General features: G+C 41.0%; 1 protein-coding gene across 6 annotated transcripts in view; it reads right to left on the reverse strand.

Moving 5' to 3' along the window:
- The window catches only part of LYST (lysosomal trafficking regulator), a 78,083-nt gene that overhangs the window by 2,217 nt on the left and 51,125 nt on the right, over positions 1-24,741 (reverse strand). For 5 of the 6 annotated variants that reach the window (XM_035108397.2, XM_035108398.2, XM_035108395.2 and 2 more), the window contains 22 exons: positions 24,074-24,252; positions 23,235-23,441; positions 22,973-23,149; positions 22,577-22,653; positions 21,715-21,903; positions 20,158-20,303; positions 19,974-20,070; positions 19,088-19,149; positions 18,307-18,362; positions 16,487-16,639; positions 14,379-14,623; positions 14,143-14,209; positions 12,716-12,872; positions 12,179-12,319; positions 11,805-12,022; positions 10,632-10,862; positions 8,581-8,770; positions 7,475-7,611; positions 5,304-5,402; positions 3,318-3,457; positions 2,936-3,033; positions 148-304 (listed from right to left, as the gene is read on the reverse strand). In XM_035108397.2, coding sequence (XP_034964288.2) covers positions 148-304; positions 2,936-3,033; positions 3,318-3,457; positions 5,304-5,402; positions 7,475-7,611; positions 8,581-8,770; positions 10,632-10,862; positions 11,805-12,022; positions 12,179-12,319; positions 12,716-12,872; positions 14,143-14,209; positions 14,379-14,623; positions 16,487-16,639; positions 18,307-18,362; positions 19,088-19,149; positions 19,974-20,070; positions 20,158-20,303; positions 21,715-21,903; positions 22,577-22,653; positions 22,973-23,149; positions 23,235-23,441; positions 24,074-24,252 — 3,223 coding nt within the window. The remainder of the gene's footprint in view (positions 1-147; positions 305-2,935; positions 3,034-3,317; positions 3,458-5,303; positions 5,403-7,474; positions 7,612-8,580; positions 8,771-10,631; positions 10,863-11,804; positions 12,023-12,178; positions 12,320-12,715; positions 12,873-14,142; positions 14,210-14,378; positions 14,624-16,486; positions 16,640-18,306; positions 18,363-19,087; positions 19,150-19,973; positions 20,071-20,157; positions 20,304-21,714; positions 21,904-22,576; positions 22,654-22,972; positions 23,150-23,234; positions 23,442-24,073; positions 24,253-24,741) is intronic. The other variant, XM_035108399.2, reaches the window with a different exon arrangement.

Genomic DNA, 24,741 nt, shown 5'->3' on the forward strand with positions numbered 1-24,741 from the left:
CCCCTTTGCTCCACAGAAATAACCAACTATACACATATTCAGCACAGATGCAAGGGAAAAGAAGTATGCTACAGCGTTTCCCAAAGAATAGCTTTTATAAGGAGCACTTGCAATCAAAAAGGGAAATTGCCTCTCGTAACCACTCACCGTACAACTCCATTTTCCAGCCCTCCAGCAATCACATTGATAGAGACTCCTTCAGGCTGGTTAGAGAAAGCAACAGAGCATATAATTTCCCTGCAGTGCACATGTCCCACAAGATCACCGTTCACGGTCCAAAGTCTCAGATCACTGCCACCACCAACTGAAATGCAGTAGAACAGCTGCATTAGCAAAATAAAATCTAGAACATGATCTAGATGAAACAATATACTACCCAAAAGACCACTCAAAAGAATGAAGGACTAGCATCCAATCATATGCAAGCACTGATATTACATAATGTTTTTCTGGCACTGATTATTTCTCAAAAACATAAAATCCAAATGTATTACACAGAAGCTATAGCATTAACAATAGGTAATACCAATCACACCTAAGAACCGCTAACCAACTGAAGGTGTTACTGGACTGCAGGGGGACATCTTTGTCAATATAAGGGGCACCCCTAAATTGCTCTAATGTGGAGGATCTCAAATATTTTTCACATTTCTTTTATTTCAAACATTCACATACAGCTTTTTAGATACAAATTGCTTCTCAAAGTGGTTTGAAGCACGATTAAAACATAATTATCAATGGATACAATGAGGACTGGCAACAGAGAAAATATGATGAGAAGTAGCAGGCTGTATTTTGTGACTCTGAAGCTATTGCTCAGACAATTCACTCAATTCAGGTAGGCATGAAAAGCCATGCTGAATTCCTCATGGAGGGAGGTAAAAAGGATGTCTATTTCCACTGATAAGGGGAAAGCTCTTTGGTGACTCATGTAGCTCCATGCCTTTTCCCATATATAAAGAAGAATAAAATATATAAAAAGGAACACAAGCATTTGATATTTATTTATTTATTTATTTATTTATTTATTTATTTATTTAAAAATGAAGACAACACACCTCTGGGTCATGACTTTTGATTGAATTTTACCAGTCAATCAACCAAATAAGAAAGGTATCAAAATAACAAGAAAATCTAACTCCAACACGAATTTATAAAGAGGCAGGTGGCAAGAAGGCAGCTTTAAAAATTAATTAGCTTTAAATCACCAAGGAAAAGGAACAGGTTAAAAGTAATATCCAGATATATAACACATCATTTCCCATCATAACACATCCAACCCCTCTTTACCTTTAAGTACTCCAGGACTAGAGTAATTATTACAGGTACCTTTAGCTCAAGCTGAGGAGCAGAAACAAATGAAGGTGTAAACTGGCCATTAATCTCTCTAGGATTTTAGAGAGTTGCTGATAAATCAATTCAGTCTCTCGAGATGTGCAGTAACCTACAAATAGCTACAGATAATCCACATTCTCTTCTGGAATCTCCTCTTTTGGAACACCTACGCTGCTTGTTTTAATTCTATCGCAGAGCCAATGAGAATATCACCGATATTTGTCTTGCTATTGCATGTATACTTAATGAACATTTTAATATAGTCCCCATGCTACCAGTTATTTAATATTAGGAAGCAAGGAGAAGATATAATTTTAACAAAAGCAATTTCGGCTTGTATATATCCCACAGGAAATTTTTTGATACAGTATCTTGGATAACAAATCTGATGGTTGGGCCTTAACTTCAGAGAATGGAAACTCCTTAAGAGCTAGCTGAACCATTAAACCTTTGAGAGGTTGAAGAGGCGAAAAGTTATATAAAGGAGGGAAATGATTGTATGTTAAATAGTTATTATATATTTCAAATTCTAGGAGGAAACACCATCAAAGCATTCTTGACATATGGCTGTCAAGCCTCTGCTTAAAGACCTCCAGGTTTCACCTGGGAACATGCATAGTAAATATGATGTCCAGGAATCACAGGTATGCAAAGTGTTCAGTCCCACCTTCCTACCCTACAACCCTTTGAACCCATTACTAAATGTTGGGATGACCCTCTAGAACATCATTCAATGTTGAACAAAGGGCATCTCACAGAAGGGAAATGAAGCTCCCCTTTAGGTGACCAGGCCTTTTGAGCCAAGCTACACCTACCTGCCAAGCCCCTTTCAGATTCTGGATGCTTGGGAAGCAGCACAATGTTTTTAAAAGGAGTATTTTTTTTTCTTTGCAAAAGAAGTACCGGTAGTTTGTATTTAAAGCGCTTTCCCCAGCACTTAGAATATGATCTGCTTTCTCTGTAGGAACTTCAAAAGGCAATCAGCTGATCACCATTTAAAAGAAGCCTATTTCAGCTGATTGGCACTGAAAGCTCTTCTTCAAATAAGGTTGCTCTAAGCAATGACCAGCCATTACAGAGACCTTCTTTGAACTTTGGTGGGTGTCAATCACCTAGTGTCATTTATGGAGGGTCCCACCTACCTGCCATAGTTTGCCAGTGGACGAGATCAGGATCTGGTCCACTGGACAGTTCTGGTTCCTCAGCCCTGTTTAATGGGTCAGTCTTTGCTAGTATGTGCCAATAAGAACCCCGGGATCTTGCCTTTAGGGGCACACAGCTCAGTGGAAGAGCATAGCTTTTGATGCAGCAGGTCCAACATTCAGTCCCTAGCATCTCCAGCATCTCCAGGGAGGGGGGGGGGGTAAAGGCTCCTGTCTGAATTCTTAGAGAGCCATTGCCCATCAGCTTAGACTGAACTACAGGGTCTGATTTAATGGTCTGGTTTGCACACCAAGGTAAGCTAGTCTGAAATAAATGATACCTTCCCTTGAACCAGCAGCACCCTTGTGCACACTGCTTAAATAATGTCTGTCCTACACCTGCCTTTGCCCAATAGGAAGGAAACAAACCACAGCACTGTTTTTGAGAAGGCACCTACCTGAATCACAAACTGTTGCAATGTCACCTGTTGTTTCACTAGCAGACACTGCTGTTACAGGACTCTTGTGCCCAGCAAGACTTTGCACGTAGCAGAGCCTGTAAGAATCAGAGTTCAGTGATGAAAGAAGCAGCTTTCACTGCTGTTGAAAGTATCAGTATCTTTCAATCCACATTTTATTTAATGTGCCTGCCTCCAATGTCCATTATGAATATCTGACTACAATATTTTTATATAGTATGGGTGGGATAGTACTTAGTTATCACCATCCATTTTATGATAAATGAAACAGAAGTCAATTCTACATTATATTTCAATATTTAAAATAAAGAAGTTGTGTGCAGTCAAGACAGCAGGAGGATATATTGAAGGATATTCGTACCTGTTCAAATCCCAGATGATGCAAGTTCCATCTTTGCTTACGCTTATCATTATACTGTAAGGCTTGCAGACAAACAAGCTGGTGATCTCTGCAGTATGGCCATACAGGTGCACTTGAGATTCCATCTCAATCTCAGATGGCTGAAAAGGAACAAAGACACACTAAGTTCCAACTTTGGTTGAATTGGGATGTGGGGGATGAGGAGGGCACAAAACTATATTGCAAAACAAGGTCTGATGCTAAACTAGTGGGTGGGGGATAGATGTTTTAAATAACGATTTTCACTTGCATCATTGATAGCTCCTATTCTATACAGTTGTGTTTTTCCATTTCAGCTATCAAAACAACAACATGTAAGTGAGGGTTGCTCAAGTCAAAAGCATCCATACCACTTAAAACACACACACACAACCTGAATACTTGGCTGACAAACAAATGGTAGTATGGTATTAGTGCTGAAAGGTAGCATCTTCAGATGTCTCACATAGTTATTCTCACAGCTGCCTTATTTGTCGAGACACATTGTCGCTTGAGTAATTTATATCTAGATGTGTCTTTCACATTGCCATTGTTAAGAACAAACTGCAGCGAGAAGGAAATAAAACCTTGCCCAACTTTACTATTATTTAATTCCACCCTTTCCTCTCTGAAGAGCCAAAAAACTTATTGAGGTGCAGAATTGTCATTATAATAAAAGAAGCTGGTAAGAACAGAAGGAAGAGGCGACAGACAAGAACCAACACTTTTCCTAGATACGCTAGCCCCATCAATGTGGTGCTAGACTCCAAAAGCCCATTAAAAACAGATCTGTCTCTCTCATGTACCAAGTCTAAGATTTCTTGTGCCAGGATAAAAGTATAGGGCCTGTCGTCCACATCTGCACTATGTTAGAAATCATAGCACCACTGTGTTGCCATCTCACGCTGGTATTTCAGGTAGAAACAGCAACGCAAATAGTTTAGAGCCACATTGTATGTCTTTCATTCTTAAGTATGAATTACTTCACACGTGATTGGCATGGTGGCCCTTTTTAGTGGGGTGGGATCTGCAGCCCTGCCTTTGTATAGCTGTGCTTTTTTAGGTTTTTAGGTTGGTAGAGCATGAGACTCTTAATCTCAGGGTTGTGAGTTTGAGCCCCACATTGGGCAAAAGATTTCTGCATTGCTAGGGGTTGGACCAGATGACCCTCGTGGTCACTTCCAACTCTACAATTCTATGACTCTGTTGTTGTTCCTAATTGATTTTAATGCAAGTCGCTTTGGGTCACTCTGTGACAAAAGTGACTAACAAATAAAATACATACTAATTATTTCCTGCCTTGCACTGAATCAAGTTGTCCACCTAAATTAGTCAGCTGGGAGCAGAAACCAAAACAGATGCCAGTGAACATGCTGTCAAACCATATGGCCTTATTTTGAGACACAGACTAGACACAGAAGTTTCCTTTGCATGCTGTCTGTTGTGTGTAGAAATGCCAGAGCTATGGGACTCCCATAAAGATGGTCACACCTGAGCAGAAGGGAATGGGAGAAATGCCCACATTTAGGTTGAGAGCATTTATAGACCAAATATAAGCCCATGCTGTATCAGTTTATTTTCTGGTCTTTAAAGCACCACTCTCATTTGCCACAAACAATATTTTCAAATTTTAACTTCTGCAGTTGATGTAAACTAAAAATGGAGATCTAATCATGGATCTCCTGCATCACATGTAACTTGGCTCCAAATCCTCATTTATCTAGCAAACCCACAAAAAAGGGAAGCATTTTGCAATTTAAGCAATGATAAAACATTTTGCTAGAAGATGCAGCCCAATCAGAAAACCGATTTGGTACAACAACAAAAAAGGCAAGGTGGGGGGAATCAGTTCTTGCTAAGATGCTTTCTCTTTGTATTATTGTTTTTTATAGTCATAGAGAGAGAAATAAATGCGATTTACTATAGCCAGGCTTTTAACTAGTTACTATTTCACTTTCATTTACTTACTGTGCTGCTAGTGAATCTGTTCATATATGCTGTGATGACCCCGCACTTGCTGCCAGTAAAAAGCTGGCAGCTGTCAGGCACCCAAGCACAGCTTGTTACCTTGGATAAAAGAAAAAGTGAGAGACATTTAAATAGTATCCTACTCTACTTTTGTTTTTATTAAGTTTATGGCCTGCTGTTCATCTCAAAGACCCTTCAAGGTGGCTTATAACAGCAGAGCAGACACCCCACACTTTTCAGTTCTTTAGCTGTTTTTTGGAAGTGCAATGGCTAAAGCTCTCTTAATCACAGAGAAACCTATAGCTGGTTAATGAGGGTGCAAAGCCACCCAGCACAGCAGGGCCCCTTGCTTTCATCATCTGAAAGCAGATATTTTACACCAAAAAGGAAGCTGAATCCAAACCTTGCAGGGGGAGCCCAGAAGTAGTTTCTAGAGCTGTGCAGAGGCAATTGCGCCTCAAAAAACAGAAAATCCTGTTGCAGGCAGGCCAGCACATGAGCGTAACTGGGCTCAATTACTTTACCTTTTCCAGATTTCATATTCATTAATTTTAACAGTGATAGCTGTCTTCACTATTTTTTATTTTTTATTAAATTCCTATACTTCCCTTCATCTGGGGCTCACAGGGCAGTTTACAATATAAAAACACAATAATGCATAACATAGTAACAAACAAAAACAATAATGCACACACACAAACAAACACAATTGAAAAGGCCATAGATTTATGAACAATTGTTTTCCTATAGTCTTGCTGAAGTGAACAAGTCAAGTGATGACTGGTAGGGAGGTCCTATTCATGGTGCCACCACTGGGTACGGCCCGGCTGGTGCTAACCTATGACAGGGCCTTCTCGGTGGCAGTTCCCTGTTTGAGGAATGCCCTCCCTAATGAGGTCTCTCTTGGTCTTGGTGTTTCTCATTATGCACATTCAGGAGGGAAGTAAAATCATTCCTATTCGCCCGGGGATTTGATGGCTGAAAGAGACTGTTCTTGGCAACCTTGAAATTGTTAACTATGAGGGCATGTGAACATTTAAAAAATGCTTTTAGATGTTCTTAAAGTTTTAATGTGATAAGTATGTTTTGTTTTAGTTGCACTGTTTTATTGCTTGTTTGCTGCCCTGGGCTACCTTGAGGAGGAAGGGCAGGGCAGAAATGTAGCAAACGAATACTACTAGCAGAGAAATGCTCACAGAGTTAGCAGGCTTATCTACATATCTATAATCCAGAGGAAGCAGAAGTCCAGGAAAATCAGGGACATGAACGTAAGACTAATAGATTTATAGTGGTATAAGCCCTCATGGACGAGAAGCCATTTCTTCAGTTGCAGACCTGCTCACACACATTCCGGATTTCCAGTAAGTGGCCTTTTGGCCCCACTAACAAATACATAGCTGTCACCTGAGGATGAACACTGTCTAAAGTGGGCGTTAGTTCACAAAAGCTGATGTTATATTAATAATACGTGTATTAGATCTTGGTATAATTTAGACATAACACTGTGCCCACATGCTCCCTCATCCCTTTCACACCATAATACATGGCTGATTGGCCTCCATCTTGGGTTTAATAAACCACAGTTTCTCATTACATCAAAACCAAGAAATTGTGGTTTAATCTCTGTTAACAAACAAGGATATGATATCAGGGATCAGTTCATGGTGAGCAAACAGAGATTAAACCAGTTTCCTGATCTTAATAGAATTTTGTTGTTGTTTAGTTGTGTCCGACTCTTCGTGACCCCATGGACCAAAACACGCCAGGCACTCCTGTCTTCCACTGCCTCCCGCAGTTTGGTCAAACTTTTGAGAACACTGTCAAACCATCTTGTCCTCTGTCCTCCCCTTCTCCTATTTCCCAGCATCAGGGTCTTTTCCACGGAGTCAATAGGAAACCGATCTTTTAATAAGCCATTATAGAAGTGCCAAAGAGAGACAAGCAATGGGAGGAGAGGGGCAAGAACAGCAAGCATATGGACAAAATCATTAGACTGATTTATTGAACCTCAATCATTAGACTGGGATTATCTTTGAACCAGCATTTCATCTAAGATGCTATGGTTTTGCTGGTCTGGTTTCGCTGCTGCAGATGAACACTCTTTACCTTCTCAAGTTTTTCAAACATGGCATTCTATAGATGAAAAGAGGGGAAATAAAAATAGCTTTTACCTGATGAAACTGTGAGCTCTGTATAAAGTTAACTGGAGGTTCACTTTGCTTGCTTTTCAGTCTCAATATATTGTCAGCATATCCCCAACTCAGAATGGCTGACCACTGGATATCTGTACTGTGCATGCTTCTTACACCTATAACAGCAGTCAGGACATTCAGATTAAGTAGAAAACTCACAGTGTGTTAGTCTACAACAAAAAGACACATATTATGTATCTATTTTGGGATTTTAAATTCCACTGTTCAAATGTCTGAGCAACAAATGAACACTTCCCAATAAAGTCTTAAAATCAGGGGTGGAGAGTCCTTTTCAAATGGGAGGGCCACATTCCCTGCTAAGAAACCTTTTGAGGGCCACATGCTAGTGGCATGTGGGACACAGGCAAAGGTGGGTGTTATCTTTGCATTAACATTGTTGAAGGTCAAATTCCAGCAAGGCAAAAATCCTGAGGGTGGAGGTGAAGCCAGTGTGGGCTGTGGCCAAGGGAGAGTTCTGTAGGCCTTACAAAGCAGCCTGAGAAGCCATATTTGGCCCCTGGACCCGAGTTTCTCCACCTCTGCCTTCAATAATGTGGTCGTTTTTAATTTTATCTGTGCTGTATATCCAAATATCAAACTCTGAACTTGATAGAGAACAGACACACTTGAATTCAGTTTCTTAAACATAAAAAACACTTACCACAGTGAAGAATCCTTGTTTAACAAGTTTACTGGGACCAATTCACATGTGATCAGAGCAGTACAATTACTACAGAGATCTAAAGACCTTGTAGGAAACTGGCTGCTAGAAGTGACTTTGAAGCAGATTCTTAGTACATCTGCAGAACCACTTATTTCTGGATGGTTCTGTAGATGTGGCTAAAATTGCTCCAACTCCCCTGGGAGCCACTTCACTAACTGCTTCCCACACAGTTCTGCTCCCATGCACTTTGAGATCTCAGCAACAATTATGCCACCCAGGTAACACATGAGTCAGGCCTCAGCATTATATTAGCTGCGATCTTTGAATGAGTGAGAGACTGGACAGAGCAGTTGAGACAATTAGGTTGGCAGCATCAATTCTTTTTTGCAATGCTACTGCAGAGACCACTGAGCACCCTTACCTTGCTCTTTGCTATAGATCATCAGAAGACAGAACTTCCGGGATAAACCACAAATTGCTCTTGTTGGCAGAGCCTGCAGGGAGCCAAACCTTTCTCCATGTGGTTGGCTGAAGCAGACAACAGGATCAGGGGCACTTGGGGAACCTACATATTCCCCCCACTTTAAGCCTTTAATCCAAGGTAAAGGACTCTAAAAGATAATGAAATAAAACAGCTGTCAGCTAACACATTTTAAACAGTCATTGTAGCAAAGCTTTTTAAATCTCAAGCTGAATGCAATTTTCTTTAACATACATAAATTAACATATATAAACCATGGTTTATTGGTTGGAATGGCCAATCCTAGCTCATGTCCTGGTTTGGGAGTAAGCTCTTAAACCAGTCTCGCAATTCAGAATCACAAGATACTGTAGCATACTAGGGAAGTGTTTCTGAAGCAGGGTGGAAATGAAGGCTGGAAAGAGGCATGAAGAAGGAGCATGAAAGTACAGGACTTGTTTCCAGGCTGGTAAACTGCTAGACTGGGATATCTGAGCCAGACCTAAGGGTTTGCTAAAGGTAAAGGTAAAGGGACCCCTGACCGTCAGGTCCAGTCGCGGACGAGGGAGCTGGTGTTTGTCCACAGACAGCTTCCAGGTCATGTGGCCAGCATGACTAAGCCGCTTCTGGCTAACCAGAGCAGCACACGGAAATGCCGTTTACCTTCCCGCCAGAGTGGTACCTATTTATCTGCTTGCACTTTGACATACTTTCGCACTGCTAGGTTGGCAGGTGCTGGGACTGAACAACGGGAGCTCACCCTGTCGTGGGGATTCGAACCGCCGACCTTCTGATCGGCACGCCCTAGGCTCTGTGGTTTAGACCACAGTGCCACCTGTGTCCCAAGGTAGATATAATCTACCTTGCGAAAGATAGATTATATCTTTATTTCCATTTTTGGAAATTTAATTATTTCCATTTTTGGCATAGATAACTGACTTCCTGGTGCTGATCTTAACCTTTAAAGCCCTAAATGGCTTGGGGTCTGAGTACCTTCTTCTGAATTTTCCTCCCCACAAGCCCTAATCATCATCTGAAGCCCTAACTCATATCCCTCATGCCCAAGAAGCACAGCAGACAATACCCAGAGCTAGAGACTCTAATGTTGAGGTGCCCTGTGCCAAGTGAGGTATACCAGACCTTATCAGTGCTTCTAAAAACCTGGATGCCCCAAAAGGCTTTTACAAGATTCTTCCCTTTTTGCTGGTTTATCTTTGTAGCCTGATAGCTGTTTTGCTGGAGTGTGTGTGTGTGCGCGCGGGTGTGTTAATGGGAGCTTGGATTTGATGTTAATATCTGTGGCTTGTTAAAATTTGTGATTTTAATGTGGATTTTGTTATTATTTTAGACATTTGTGTCGTGAGTTTTAAGCCACATGGAGTTTCTTTAAGGATTAGGTATGCTAAATGTTTTTAGAGTAAGTAAAATACATTCCTGGGGAAAATAAAGTGTGTGATCTAATAATCTTAGGTTTTAATAAAACATTTCTGTGAAGAAACTTAGGGACAACATTTGGGGATTAGTATCAGTGAACGCTTTCTTTAAACATGAGTTTCTTCTTTTCTTTTAAAGGAAAATCTGTGGACCTCTCTGGTCAACACTGACAAGGATTCCATGAGAAAATAAAATGAACAAGTAATCAGGAACATGAAAAATTACTTGATGCTTTGCAGTCCAACTGAAATATCTCCTTGTCAAAGGAAAACAGCGTGAAATATAAGAGGGTGATGTTCAGACACAAACGTTGATAAAAGCTTTAGAACAGGCATAGTGAACGTGTGCCCCCCCCCCCAAGTTGGTGATGAACTACAACTCCCACCGTTCCCAAACAGTGACTATGCTGCTGAGGATGATGGGAACGTGAGTCCAAGAACATCTGAAGGGCTTCAGGATCCCCTTCCCTGGTTAGAAAGAAGGGGAATCTTCTAGATACTCCCCTACAAAAAGAGCCCACACACTAGCTGCCACATATTAATTAATATTAAGCAGCCTTATGAATCACTTCGACATACCGGATATGTGATCTCTTTAGTTTGCTCCTTTGTGTCTCTGAATGCAAGCTGCACCAATAGTCCCATGGGAGCAAGGAGCTCTCCTTCCATAATGGGCTTGGATCCAGGTCTGCTGACATGTGCGGTGTGGAACAGCTGGCGAGGGGTTTGTCCATATGTTTTTATCATAGTCTCCAGGGCTCTTCTTTGAACTGGATCTTCTACAGCTGACACGTCCATTCCAAAGTATGTCTAAAATGTGAGCCAAATACAAGAATATAATGTTCTATTGAAAAGACAAAAAAGGGGGGTTCTTGCTGCGCAGTCTGATGCACTTAACATCTGCATGTGCTTGAGACTTGGATTAGACAAAACTCTCGAGTAATGAAGCACAATACTAAGCTTAGGTAAAGCATACCAAATCTGCAGACTGACAAGTAATGTTCTTACACATGATCAGAATTTTAAACTAACAAGACAAATGCACTATGGCTGCAGGCCAGCTACTCCTTTGTCAGGCACACTGCCTATTAACGATCCAGAATGGTTGGCGGATTTTTCTTTAGTGGAAGCTGAATTCGCACACCTTGGCAGAGTAAACTGAATCAGTGGCGGAGCTTCATGTTCATGCTCTGGCATGGGGGGGTGGAGAGCAGGCGGGGGCGGGGCTGGCGCATGTTCTGGGGGCGTGGTGCGCCGCCCGTAGGGGCATGGCATGTGTTCTGGGGGCGAGGTGCTCAGCGCGGGCGGGGGCAGCCACCATGGCACCCTCAGGATTGTGCTGCCCGGGGCAGAGCGCCCCCATCGCCCCTCCCTTCCTACTCCCCTGAACTGAATACAGGAAGGTCTTTAGGATGCAGGGTCTTTCCCTGAGGACCTGGTGCTCAGGGTCGAAGATGCACTAATAAATGGTCAAGGGGATTGCCAAGAAGCTCAAGGAATTCTTTGCATCCATCCTCAAAGAAGAAGATGTAGGGCAATTCCCTATGCCTGAACTAACTTTCACAAGAGGGGAAACTGAGGCTACTAGTGATGACAAGAGATGACCTTCTAGGCCTTAGGACAAAACAACACCCCTGAACCTTCTTACTTATTGAGGAAGTTGGGGAGTGTCCTGTAATATGTTCTACAAATACAACATCCAGTGATTCTGTACAATAGATCAAAATCGATTTATGAAAAAAAGGTACTCACAGCAGGGTGAAAGACATTGATAGCTTGAACTGAAGCCTTGCCCTTTTGCTTATACCCAAACACTAAATCAATCCAATGGCAGATTGTCTGGGAAACATGGTCAGACTCCAAAGCTTGTCGGTGGATCAGGATAAAAAGTCGGGGATCATTTCGAGCCCAAGGTGGGAGATTCACGTGGTTCACTCTTTCCCCATTCTGACGCACCCCAAAATCAAATCCTATAAATATAAAGCCTTGTTTATAGTAGTTGGCTTGGGTTTGAGTACCCAATGCAAGCAAACGTTCACAACCCACGCTTCCCTACAAGCAGCTCAGAGCTGCCTACACAATGTTCCTCTCCTCCCAATTTTATACTCAACGAAACCCCAACACACCTTCTCTGTTAACCAAAAACTCAGGAAGATAAAAAAATTCTGGAATAAGCTCCTTTACATCAGTCATTGATTCATATGATGAAAGGCGCCAGGTTGTGTTGGTGGAGTGGAAGGTTCTGTCTGGAATGTCAAAACTCTGGTCTGTAAAATGAAGTCAAATTAAACTGATTATACTACAGAAAAGAACACATTGCATGAGCTATGCATTTATAGAACCCTGTAATAGGGCAAAATAAAACCAACATGGATTATTTTCTTGGTCATACAATACTACCGGGTATCAAAGCATCAGCGTAAAAAATTCCAAAGCTATATAAATGTACTACACATACCCAGTTCATAATAGATATTATCATAATAGTCACATTTGGCTAACGAAACAGCGATAAATACAAACAGTTTCCATATAAATGATCAATTGAAGTGTGCATGCACACGAAAGCTCATACCAAAATAAAAACTTAGTTGGTCTTTAAGGTGCTACTGAAGGAATTTTTTTATTTAAATGTATATATGAAAACCTAAAGCAATTCTTACCTTGATAAGCTAAGAACATCTTTGTGAAAGGAGGCATCCTAACCAGGAAGTGAAGTACAGTTCCACTATTGGAGTAATGAGATCCATAGTGATAAGGTTGCACAGGGGGCATTGGGTCATCGTCTCTCGCTCCTTTACGGTATTCCTCTTCTAAATACTGTAAAAGGGAGAACATATGGACATAGCTATGCTTCTCTTAAAATCCACACAGAAATGGACACACAGTCCTGTCCCTATGTAGACAGACACCAAACTATAATCAATCTATCCACCTGTGCTTATTGTGAAGGCTCCCTTTAGTTGGTGGGCAGAGGCTTTATCTCCAACCAATTCAGAGGCAGGGTATCATGCAATTAGGCTTCTGATATTTTAACTATCTGGAATACATCCCTATCCAGTTAAAAAAAAAATGTTGGGCAAGCTTATAGTAGATCAGGGTGACCAACCTACGGTCCGTGGGCCAGATAAGGCCTGAGGGACTCATTTATCTGGCCCGCAGTGACCCCCACTGCCGCCCGTTCTTACCGGCGTGGTGCGGTGCAGCGTGGCACGGGGACCCACTTCTGGGTGAGAGGATCACCAGAAATAGCTTGTGTGCATGCGCACGGGCCTCCTCTGACCCGGACGTGCACTGGAAATAGGTGCAGCGGGTCGGAGGAGGCCTGTGAGCATGCACACAAGCTATTTCCGGTGGTCCTCGGACCTGGAAGTGCGCCAGAAATAGCATGTGTGTGCGTGCCCATACACATGCACGCCCTCCGGCCCGCTACACAATCATCGCTAGAGACACCGGCCCGAGGCAAGGAAAGCTTGGAGACCCCTGTAGTAGATGTACACAGGAAAATGAGCAGAATCCTGCTGGATCAAGTGAAAGGCACAAATTTGACAGGTGGCTGGGACTATTCACCTTGCCAGTGACACAATAACATGACAAATGTGGGTGGAAAGGTATATTTCACCAGCACATTCCCTGCAGAAAGTGTGCTGTTGTTGCAAGACTGAACTTTCTACTCATCAGCTGGTGAATTAAGAATTCAGTCTTGCTCTCTACAGAGATCTGCAGTGTGTTCCCCCCCATGACTAGACTCTGCCATGTTGTTCATCAGCTTGAAGTCATACAGTGATGTCAGCTGACTGACAGATGGGCGTGGTTTGGGGGAGTATGGTCTTGCGGGCCAAATTGGGCCACCTGGTAGATCGGCCCACAGGCCAGAGGTACCTCAGCCCTGGTTTAGCGGCTAATCTCTTCACAAAGGCCAGTATGGGGAGGAATGTTGGGTTGTGAATGTTTTATTTCCTTCCACTCAGTTGAACTGGAAATGTATGCATATGTTTGCAGAATGAAAAGCAAAGTCAATAGTGTTACATAGAGTTCTCCTTTTATACCAGGCTCGCAGTAAGCAATAATGCATTAGATATCTTAATACCTTGTAAGTGTCCACATAACGATCTTCCTTTTCTTTTGATTGTACAGCTATGGGTTTGACCAAATTTCTGAAATTATACAAATATTAGCAGCTTGTCAGTTCCATAAATTACTGATACTTGCTGTAGTTAAGAAACACAACAATGAATGCAACAATGAAAAATATATCAATTCTACAGCAGATGGCATATTTAGTAAATTACTTTAAAAGAAACAATTCATGGTATTTCTTATTACCTATAAACGGATGGATCATTGAGCTCCAGTGTTTCACTAGTATAGTCGGAAAGTATAAAGGGAAATACTGGATACTGCATAAGATCATTGAAGGAACGGCCTGCATGTTTGTTTAAATGAGTGAGGTATTCAAAATTAGTGATCTGTCCTGTGTACCACAGTTGGGTTAATGCTGTAATGTTGCCATACTTCAAGATGTTAGGGAGGTTGTTTGTTAGGATGTGGTGGTACACATCATCACGCACCTAAAAAGAACCAAAACATCAAGCTTTTACCAAACCACAAATGATCTAGTCTCCTGAAACATGCATATTTCAGTTTTATAACATAGTCATACTTTTATTTCGGTGCTTTAGTTGAATTAACACATGCAAATACCTACATGCATCAATCAAGCATTGCAGTGGGAGAGATCTGCCCATGGAACGAAACTGGCAGAAGGGGACTTTCCTACCTTCTCCTTTTCTCTCAGACCCTCTGAAAAGAACCCTCTCCCCAAAAGGATTCTGGGACCCTGCTGAATAGAACAATTGCCAGATTTTGTGGAGGCACCTTATGCCCTGCTCATAGACACCGCCTCTACACAATCTCCTTACAACTTCTCCACATCTCTCCACCACTACAGCACATCCTAGGCAGCAGTGTCCCGCAGCTGTGGGATGGATGGATAGATAGCTAATATTTTATTATTTGTACCCTGCCCATCAGGCTGGGTTTCCCCAGCTACTCTGGGCGGTTCCCAACAGAATATTAAAAACACAATAAAACATCTAACATTAAAAACGTCCCTGAACAGGGCTGCCTTCAGATGTCTTCTAAATGTCAGATAGCTGTTTATTTCTTTGACATCTGATGGGAGAGCTTTCCACAGGGTGGGCGCCACTACCAAGAAGGCCCTCTGCCTGGTTCCCTTTAACCTTACTTCTCACAGTGAGGGAACCGCCAAAAGGCCCTCGGAGCTGGACCTCAGTGTCTGGGCTAAACGTTGGGGGTGGAGACGCTCCTTTAGGTATACTGGGTTGAGGCCGTTCAGGCTCTTTTCAGAGGGGTTAGGAGCTGCTCAGGGAAGGAGGTAATGTTGGGGAACTCACTTTCTAGCCAGCCCTTCTGTAGGCAGTTCTCGGGCTCCAATGTATTAGTTTCAACAGTATTTAGGACAATCATACAAGCATAAATGAGTACATATCCTCCATTTCAAATGAACGTCACACTCACATACACAATCTATGCATGCTATTATATGAATGATCACCACTAAGAGGTTTAGTCAGTGACTGCTAGGGGTGGAGACTTTTTGGTGACGCCTGTCCAAAATGTGGAACCTCATCCCAGAAGTTCTAAGACAGGCTTCCTCTCAGGGTTGTGGGTTTGTTTGTTTTTTTAAAAAATAATTATCAGGTCTTTGAATGGCACTGTGGGCTTTCTGATGTACTTTGTTTCTTGTATGGTAATTTAATAGTGCTAAATATTTTTGGTTGGTTGAACACTGTTATGAACTTTTGGGGAAAGTAATATAACATTTTAATAAGTGTTAAAATATGAAACTCTGCAGAAGTAATGTCAAGATTGCCCAAAGACTAATCCAATTCATAAAAAAACCATTTTGGTTTGTTTTATGATACAGCAGTATATAAATATCTTTTTTTATAAATAAACAAATAAATATATTTCTGTACACATTATTCCTGCCATGGTTGGTTGCCCATGCCTTGACTACTGAGAATCTACCACAGTAACCATTGCTGAAAGCTAATGAAAATGAAAATGAATACCATTTCTATCAAATTCCATCTAACAACTTGCTAAGCATTTTTAATGAGATTAGGAAAATTCAAAACTAAAATTATTTTCCCTCTTACTAATAAAACAGATTACAGTAACAGATAACATTGCGATTGACATCCTATCAGATACAATATGAAAAAGCCAACATTCTCAGGCCACTATTCTCTCCTTGCTGAAAAACAAGTTATTTCACCGCTTTAACGAAGTGATGAAAAATCTGCCTTAATATTCTATTAATAATAAGCTTATTTTGGTATATACTAAAGAATATATTTAGGCTAACTGTTGCTCAACATTGCTATGCTGTCATGGAAAACATTTACCTTTGTGTTGTCAAAAGCTAATAGCAAAGTTCTGCCATTTGTTAAAAATATTTCTACAGCGTTGTCCCGTAATTGCCACCAACGCTTGTGCACTTCTTTGATTTCTTCAAATGTCCAAGAAAACGATGCTGGTTCAGTTTCACCATGAAAGCTCTGAACAAAGCACAGCATATTAAAGTTATTAGCTTTTTAAAAACCGTGTTCATTTAAAATGCATTTATTTGCCATGCTAATATTTTGTAATATTTCAGATACTCAGTAATAAACTTTGCAATTGGGTGGCATATGAACACTGTTAATACATACTACATTATCTGAATCTATCATTCTTGATTTCATATTATATTTGACTCAATAAGCATTCAACAACTTCATGGCCAGCAGGAGCAGTTGACCTGGTCAGGCTCCAAGCAAGGGGCCACTGCTATGGGCATGAATCTACGACCCCATCAGGACTATGGACCAGATGTGCTTGCAGGAAAGTGTCACATGTAGAGTTATGAGATGTTGCATGAGAAAAGAAGAGAGCTAGGAGCAATGAGGAAGAGCCAGAAGAGCTTGGAAGTGGCTGATTGTGCCCTATGGGCAGCAGATGCCCAGAAGACAGGGTATCTTCTTGATGGGGCCTCTCTGGTGTTAAGGCAAGCTATCACTACACCTCCCTTGGCAGGGGATAAGAGGATGCCTGTTTGTCATGCATAAACAACCATAGGTTGGTTGGTTGCTGTATGCCTGCATCCTCTTGTCATTCTCATTAGGAATGCCAAGGATTCTGGAGAAGATCCTCTTGGTTGCACATTCTGGCCTCCCCCAAACAAAACCTGCTGGGAGGGAAACAAGCTGCACTCTATAGAGAGTCTTCAGTGCAGGATTTTGTGCCATGGTCCATTACCAGTTCCCCTTATGGTGTTTTCACCAGTGCAAGCACTTTGCGGGGAGTCACCGCACATGGGAACCAAATCACTCCCATTAAATGTTCCTGGCCTGCAGTCCCAGCCTCTGGTCTGTAATCCCTTGATGAGAATTCTAAAGTACTTACAATTTTTATTTAAGTTAGATGCTTGAAAATGCAATCCGATATACATGCTTGCTCAGACGCAATGAGTTTAATGGAACCTGAGTACGTATAGGACTGCAGATTAAGTTATGTTTCTAAATTATACTGTCCACAAATTTTTTTAAACTGCTTTTCTTTGACAATAGGGTTTTCCCATGTTGGTCAAAATTTGTTTTAGTTTATAGGCCAAGAGGGACGTGTGTGATTTAAGGAGGGAAGGGATGGGGCCAGTGCTTTTTTCCTAAAAAAAAAAGTTTAGGGGTACTCTCATTTTCCTACTCATATTGAAATAATGCCCCTCAATGAGGCCAAACTTAGATGAACAAAATGTTTAGGGGTATGTGTCCCCCTGCGTCCCCCAGAAAAAAGCACTGGAGGGGGCCAAGGGCCCACCAATAGCCTGTGCTCATGGGTCCCCAAAATCTGAAGCTGGCCCTGAACAGCTACCGCAGACTTTCCATAAAGAATGTAAAGAATGATGAATGATCTATTGATAAATCAGTTCTGGTACTATAAAGCCTTGGATAGAATTTCCAACCCCTGAAAAGAAAAACAAATATCCTAAATCACTTTCAAGGTTTTGAATATAAGTTTTTTTTTACTTAAGTTGGGAGGACTACTTCTGAAATATTTACAAAGTAAATTGCTCAAAAAACACATTAAAAATGCATATAACTGAAGTCCTGGGATTTAACACAATCACAGGTTATGGCTAAAATTATGCTAATGAAAAAGATTCACTTTTTTACTTTTTTTTACTTACCAAGCTTTCAATTGTATCAGAAGCATTGTCTTCCACAAAATACATTCCGCATTTACCTGCACCATGAAGAACATTTATATGGATTACAGTATTTATTCACCCACTTTGTAATATATAACCTTATTATGGTAGGCATTTACACTGGAAATATACCATTGATCTCAATAAACTGACATGAAAATAAGTCGACACTAGATCCTCAGCTATTGAACAGTTTCTAAAACTAAACACGGAGAGAGCTCCAATGTTGGTCATGGTCAGAGTAGACCCATTGGCATCAGAATCAGGACCACAGCACGTAGGGAGGAGGAGGAGACAGCACTCCCATCTGCATTCACTTCCATCATGGTCCTGATGCAAATACCCCACCATCCACAGAAAAGCCATCTATTCAGCCTTGGAGTAAAACGTCTATTAACATCAATGGAAGCTTCCCTCCTTGGGCTCATAGCAGTGTTGAGGAGTTAGCTGATCTTATGGGGAGTAATAGCACTTTTGCAGTTTTCATTGGAACCACAGCAGGAGATAGGTTAAGTCCCTCATCTCATGCACTGTTGTCCAAATCCTGATAGAAACGCAAGGAGAAAGCAGTTGTTTATAAGAATCATGCATTTAACATGATGTCTAGCTTGGCCTGAGGAATAATAGCTTTTACCTGCAAGTTTTCTTTCCAAAGTTTTCCAAGTTATTTTTTTTAAAAAGGTGCTGATTGCAAAACATTCACTTTAAATAAAGCAACTCAACCGCTTAAGTGTGAGGTTAAAGAAATAATATCTGTTACCTAGTAGCAATTCACCAGGAGTCTCTCTAGATGGTGCCACGTTGATGCATCTTCGATTTACTCTGCAGCGACATACAGGGAATTCACTGGTTTGCTGTTACGAACCTCTCCAAAGAATGTCAAAACTACCATTCTCAAATAAAATACTTTAACAACATGGTCAATGTGTTCTGTCAACTGAATTACCAGTCAAGGTCACTTGCATGATTCCAACTATACTCGGCTGAAAGCTGGCTAGTTGAAATTCCGCAAGTTAAATGCAAGGTTTCCCTGGCACGAAAAGAACTTAAAAGCTCTCTGCCTTGCTTGCTGTGCAAGGCCCTCACAGTGCTCCAACTCCAGAAGGCTTGGGATGCTCACAGGGGGGCAGTATGAGTGTACACATTTTTGTATATATGCAAAACCCTTGGAGCCGAACCCCCGCATAAGGTGCAACCATACTGTACACCTTCATTAGTCACGGACTGCCTAATTTGATGGTGGGGAGGGAGGAGAGAGAAAACGGTTCCTGATCGCTAGGAACCAACTCTCACTTTGAACAGGAAAGTGGGTATTTGCAATCCTGAATTATGCCAATTCTTCCTTAGATGAAGGGCAGCATCCAATGAAGCATGGCAATGACTTCTAGCTGCACAACAGAATTTCACCCTCTCTCCCCACATGCCCCCTAATTCTGTTCTTGAGGTTCCCCCAACCCTCTGGAGCATATCTGGGGAAGGCACAGGAAGCATCCAACGAGAAGAAAGGGAGCAGAAGTTCCCTTGTGCTAACGAAAATCCTTGTGCTACTGGGACTGCTATCTTGGATACTGTCCACTGTTTCTTTGTCCCTTTTAACGCAGATGGTCAAGCTATGCAAAAGCTTTTTCTCTCTAATTCAAACTAACCTTATATGCTCACTGGCAGCTTTATCTTTTACAGTAGAAGAGTGAGAAGAATGTGTTTTGTCTTCGAAGAGATACGACAGAGGGGGTTTAATAACCTCTATTAAAAAACACAAAACAAAAAAATTATTTTTTGCAACATTTAAGAGACAGTGACAAGAACCCCCCAGAGGATATTAAAGCATACCTTCAAATTTCTGCCTGTCTTTGAGAAGATATTTATTTGGAATAGTTAAGTAGCACCTCTGCAAACGTCGCCTCTCTCTGTTGGGGCCTTCTGTCGGATCCAGTTGCCAAGATGTTGGGTAGGAGCTTGGGTCATACCAGAGTGCTCTGAAAGAAAAAGCATTTCATCAGGGATTAGGTGCCATCTCTGTCTTAAAACAGTGGTGCAAATTTCAGGAAGTCAAGATCTTCCCAGTGTCACCTTATGCCCCAAAACTCAGTTCTGAAGAGCCTCAAAATATTACCACACATTCAAAAAGTACAGTTATGCTACTCATAGATAAAAATACAGTCTCTTAAGGTACTGAAAACGGAGGATGGGTATAATTTTGAGAAACTTGGAAATCAATTTGGTCCAGCTTTCAGTGACCTGCAGTAAAATGTGTTTTTATTCCATTAACCCTTCCTGATTTTTGAGATCATGTTAGAAGAAGTCTAAGTTTGCTAAGTGTACGTCCTGCATGTATTCTCTGTAAGAATAGGAATTTGGTTTGTATCACTCTTTCCTTGAAGATGGCGGTAGGGATTCCTAAACACTTTGCTGCTAATTCATTCATCAGTTTTGTAGACACAGAATGGCATAGTTTACATGCAACCCCAAACTATGGTTTTGCACTATGCAGAAAAGTATTTGCAAATCCAAGTGAAGTGTCTGAGATGTGCTCTCTTTCTCCACCTCTTCCTGCACAACCAGGAGGAGAGCTGCCAAGATTACTTTAGCACAGTCAATAAGGAAATCATATAGCTCAAGACTATATGATTTCCTTATTGATTGTGCTAAAGTAATCTTGGCAGCTCTCCTCCTGGTTGTGCAGGAAGAGGTGGAGAAAGAGAGCAATGACAAACCTAGACAGCATCTTAAAAAGCAGAGACATCACCTTGCCGACAAAGGTCCGTATAGTTAAAGCTATGGTTTTCCCAGAAGTGATGTATGGAAGTGAGAGCTGGACCATAAAGAAGGCTGATCGCCGAAGAATTGATGCTTTTGAATTATGGTGCTGGAGGAGACTCTTGAGAGTCCCATGGACTGCAAGAAGATCAAACCTATCCATTCTTAAGGAAATCAGCCCTGAGTGCTCCCTGGAAGGACAGATCGTGAAGCTGAGGCTCCAATACTTTTGCCACCTCATGAGAAGAGAAGAATCCTTGGAAAAGACCCTGATGTTGGGAAAGATGGAGGGCACTAGGAGAAGGGGACGACAGAGGACGAGATGGTTGGACAGTGTTCTCGAAGCTACGAACATGAGTTTGACCAAACTGCGGGAGGCAGTGGAAGACAGGAGTGCCTGGCGTGCTATGGTCCATGGGGTCACGAAGAGTCGGACACGACTAAACGACTAAACAACAACATAGCTCAAGACACCTTCTTTAGAAGTTCAGTAAAAAGGCATTAAGTTCTTTATAAATGAGCAAATATTTTCTATATGCATTTCAGATCATTTTCCTTTGAGATAAGAGACGAACACAAGAACAGCCTCTCATATCTTGAAAGGGAGATTGCCACAGTGAAGTTGCTTACCTATCATGTGTTAGTTGCTGAATAAGCTCCTGCCAGTGTCTGCTAGCACTTAAGTCTGTTTTATACATTCCTCTGATGTGATGAATCACCTTCTTTCTTTCTATTCCTTGGGACAGAGACACAGCCTGGGTGATATCTCCAGCTGCTTTAGAAATGTCCTTCGACTTTGCATCCAGGCGCTGAAAGAGGCTGAATAAGCAAATCAACTTAAAAGGATTATCAGCTGTCTATGTTTAATAAAAATAAAATACCGCAAGTCCAAATACTGCTAGGAACACGACCAGTTTATGGGTGGATCCAGGCATTCAAGCCTTATTCACTTATACGACAGGAATACTAAATTACTAAAACTTGGTAGGAATAGATTATCTGTCAACACAGCATTTATATGGGTAAAGTAACTATTTCATGTTTCGGAATCCGACACAGTGTAGGTTTAAAAAGTTAGTATGAAATACTTCTGTTTCAAGTTGGCCTCTCTTGGGGCACTGAGAGACCATGCAAGCACCAAGGCTATTCAAGCAGAAGGCATGGAGTGGAACCTGACATGGCCAAACACATGGGACTGTTGCTACTGGAAATTGCAAGCTTCTTTTGAGTTTGCCACCTCCTCCTCTGTAATGTGTCATTTAAAAAACAAGATGTGACACCATGACATGCATTTTCCTTTCTTTGTTTCACATCAATAGCTGCTATAGAGGTGGGCAGAAGTGGGGAAACACATGGTATGACGCTATCCCATATGCATTTCATTTGTTGGGGTTCAGTAGAAACAAGTTTGGTGATGTTGCTGCTTTTGGTGACAACTTCATATTTTTGGCAACACCTCATGCCGTTCTTAATGAAAACAGGAACAACTTACGTTTGCCTATTATTAGCCATAGTCTTCTCCCAAGCAGCTTTGTTCACATCTTCCTCTGCCTCATATTTTTTTTGATCCTGACAAAAATGGTTAGAAAAAAGATTTAGGGGCTCTTTTCTTTTCAGTTACTTACCAGTATTTTCATATTTCTTGTATCAATGATTCATTTTAAAGTATTTTATAAGCTTCTCCCTTTTTTATTATCTTCAGAAAAATGTTACAGAAATCTCCAGAAAGCAATCTTTTGCGGCACAAAAGCTAGCTCTCTTGTTCTCTCAACTGATGTATGCATCTCTTAAACAGGGCAAAAGTGTGACTTTGTCCCCCAGAGACCATTTCAATGACAATTAGTCAAATGAAGATCAATAAGAAAAGTCATTGCATAGACTTACACACCTCTCTCATAGCTTTTATAAGGTCTGGCTTTGGTGGTGCGTTGAGAGGAATATATTTGTAACCACAAAGTTTTAATGCATTCATAAATACTCCCACTGCTAACTGATCTTCACTGGACAGCTGCTCCTTGTGATCATGCATTAACTCAAATAAGTAGAGAGACAGTTTGGGCCCATGCTGAAAAGCAAAACAAGAATCGGAAGTAAATTTTTTAAGGTCAGTGGATTTCTCGTTCAGTGTTAAGAAGCACCACCATGCTTACTTGCAAAGTTGGACTTAGACAGTCTCGCAAAATTTCCTGGTGGCTGATTTCAGATATGATCTCCAGAGTTTGCTTTCTCTCCTGTAAAGGGCGTGCAGGAGACAGCGCATGCACAAGCAATCTTCCAAGCTGCACCCGAAATGTATCCTTACAGGACAAGAGAATTCTCTTCCACTGTTGCCTTGGGGTACTAGATCTACTTGTGCCCTAAAGAAATAAAAAAGTTAAGAAAACTTAACCAGATGCTTTTTTCCTAATCTGACAAATAAATCCTCTGTTTGATTTTGTACATGAAACAAAATGCAAGTAACATAATGCACTTTCACTGAAGATTCCACCCCCTCTTGCCATGAATAAGGTTTCAGATATACATCCTCTCATTTTCCTACTCATATTGAAATACTGCCCCTCAATGAGGCCAAACTTAGATTCACAAAATGTTTAGGGGTATGCGTACCCCAGAAAAAAAGCACTGTATATGGAGGTAAAAGCCAAAAGCTTTAATAAACATGACTTAATCAACAACAACAAAATATAACAGGATTGGGTTCAAACGTTTTGGAATGTTTTAATATTGTTCAAGCTGGCATATCAAATCCATACTGAACAGTTACTTAATAATAATTACTTATTTAGAAACTGTATGCAAGTTCCTTCTGACCCCAAACCGAAATACACATGCACCCTAAGAGATATTTTTGGCTTAAAGGATAAAAAAGAACTGAGAAAATAAAAGGAAAAAACAAACTGTAAGGCTTGTATATCCAGAATACATAAAATGGGATTTAGGTAGTGGAGACAACAGACTGCAAGAGATAACACCAAGCATGGTAACTTACAACAGATAATCCAATTCCTTCAATCATTATCTTCAAAATTTCTTTCAAGAAAGCAAATTTAAGGCTAGGTTTCTCCGGTTGCTCCTCCTTTTCTGCCTCTTCCATCTGTGAAACTGAAAGTCTACTCTGCACTGGGTCCTCCATTATGTCCAGCATATCAAGGCAGTTTTCAGAAAGCTCTGTAATTTTTTAAAAAACATTGCTAGGTCAGTGTTAAAAATCAGATGATTCCAATCCAGAGCCACATTCACCCTTTTTTAAGCAACACAAGTAATATCCATTATACAGTAATGTGTATAAAAATAAATTTATTCAAGTCTGTGTTGGACTGAATTGTGCTGTAAGTTGGGGAAAATCTTGTTACTGCTTCTCTCAATGTGTGCTATTGTATTTTTCATGAATTTTAGAGTTTTGTAAGTCACCTTCCTAGGATAGTGTGCTCAGGAGAGGTGCTTTAAGAACTCTTTTAAATAATACTACAACTCATGAATTTTAGAGTTTTGTAAGTCACCTTGCTAAGATAGTGTGCTCAGAGAGGTGCTTTAAGAACTCTTTTAAATAATACTGCAGCAAATTACCTTGAGTTGTATCCAACAATGTCAAAGTAGATCCACTGAAATCAATGGATTTCATCAACATTGATTTCAATGGGTCTACTCAGAGGCATA

Source organism: Zootoca vivipara, chromosome 3, assembly GCF_963506605.1.
Source record: "Zootoca vivipara chromosome 3, rZooViv1.1, whole genome shotgun sequence".
In the NCBI taxonomy this organism is placed as follows: Eukaryota; Metazoa; Chordata; class Lepidosauria; order Squamata; family Lacertidae; genus Zootoca; species Zootoca vivipara.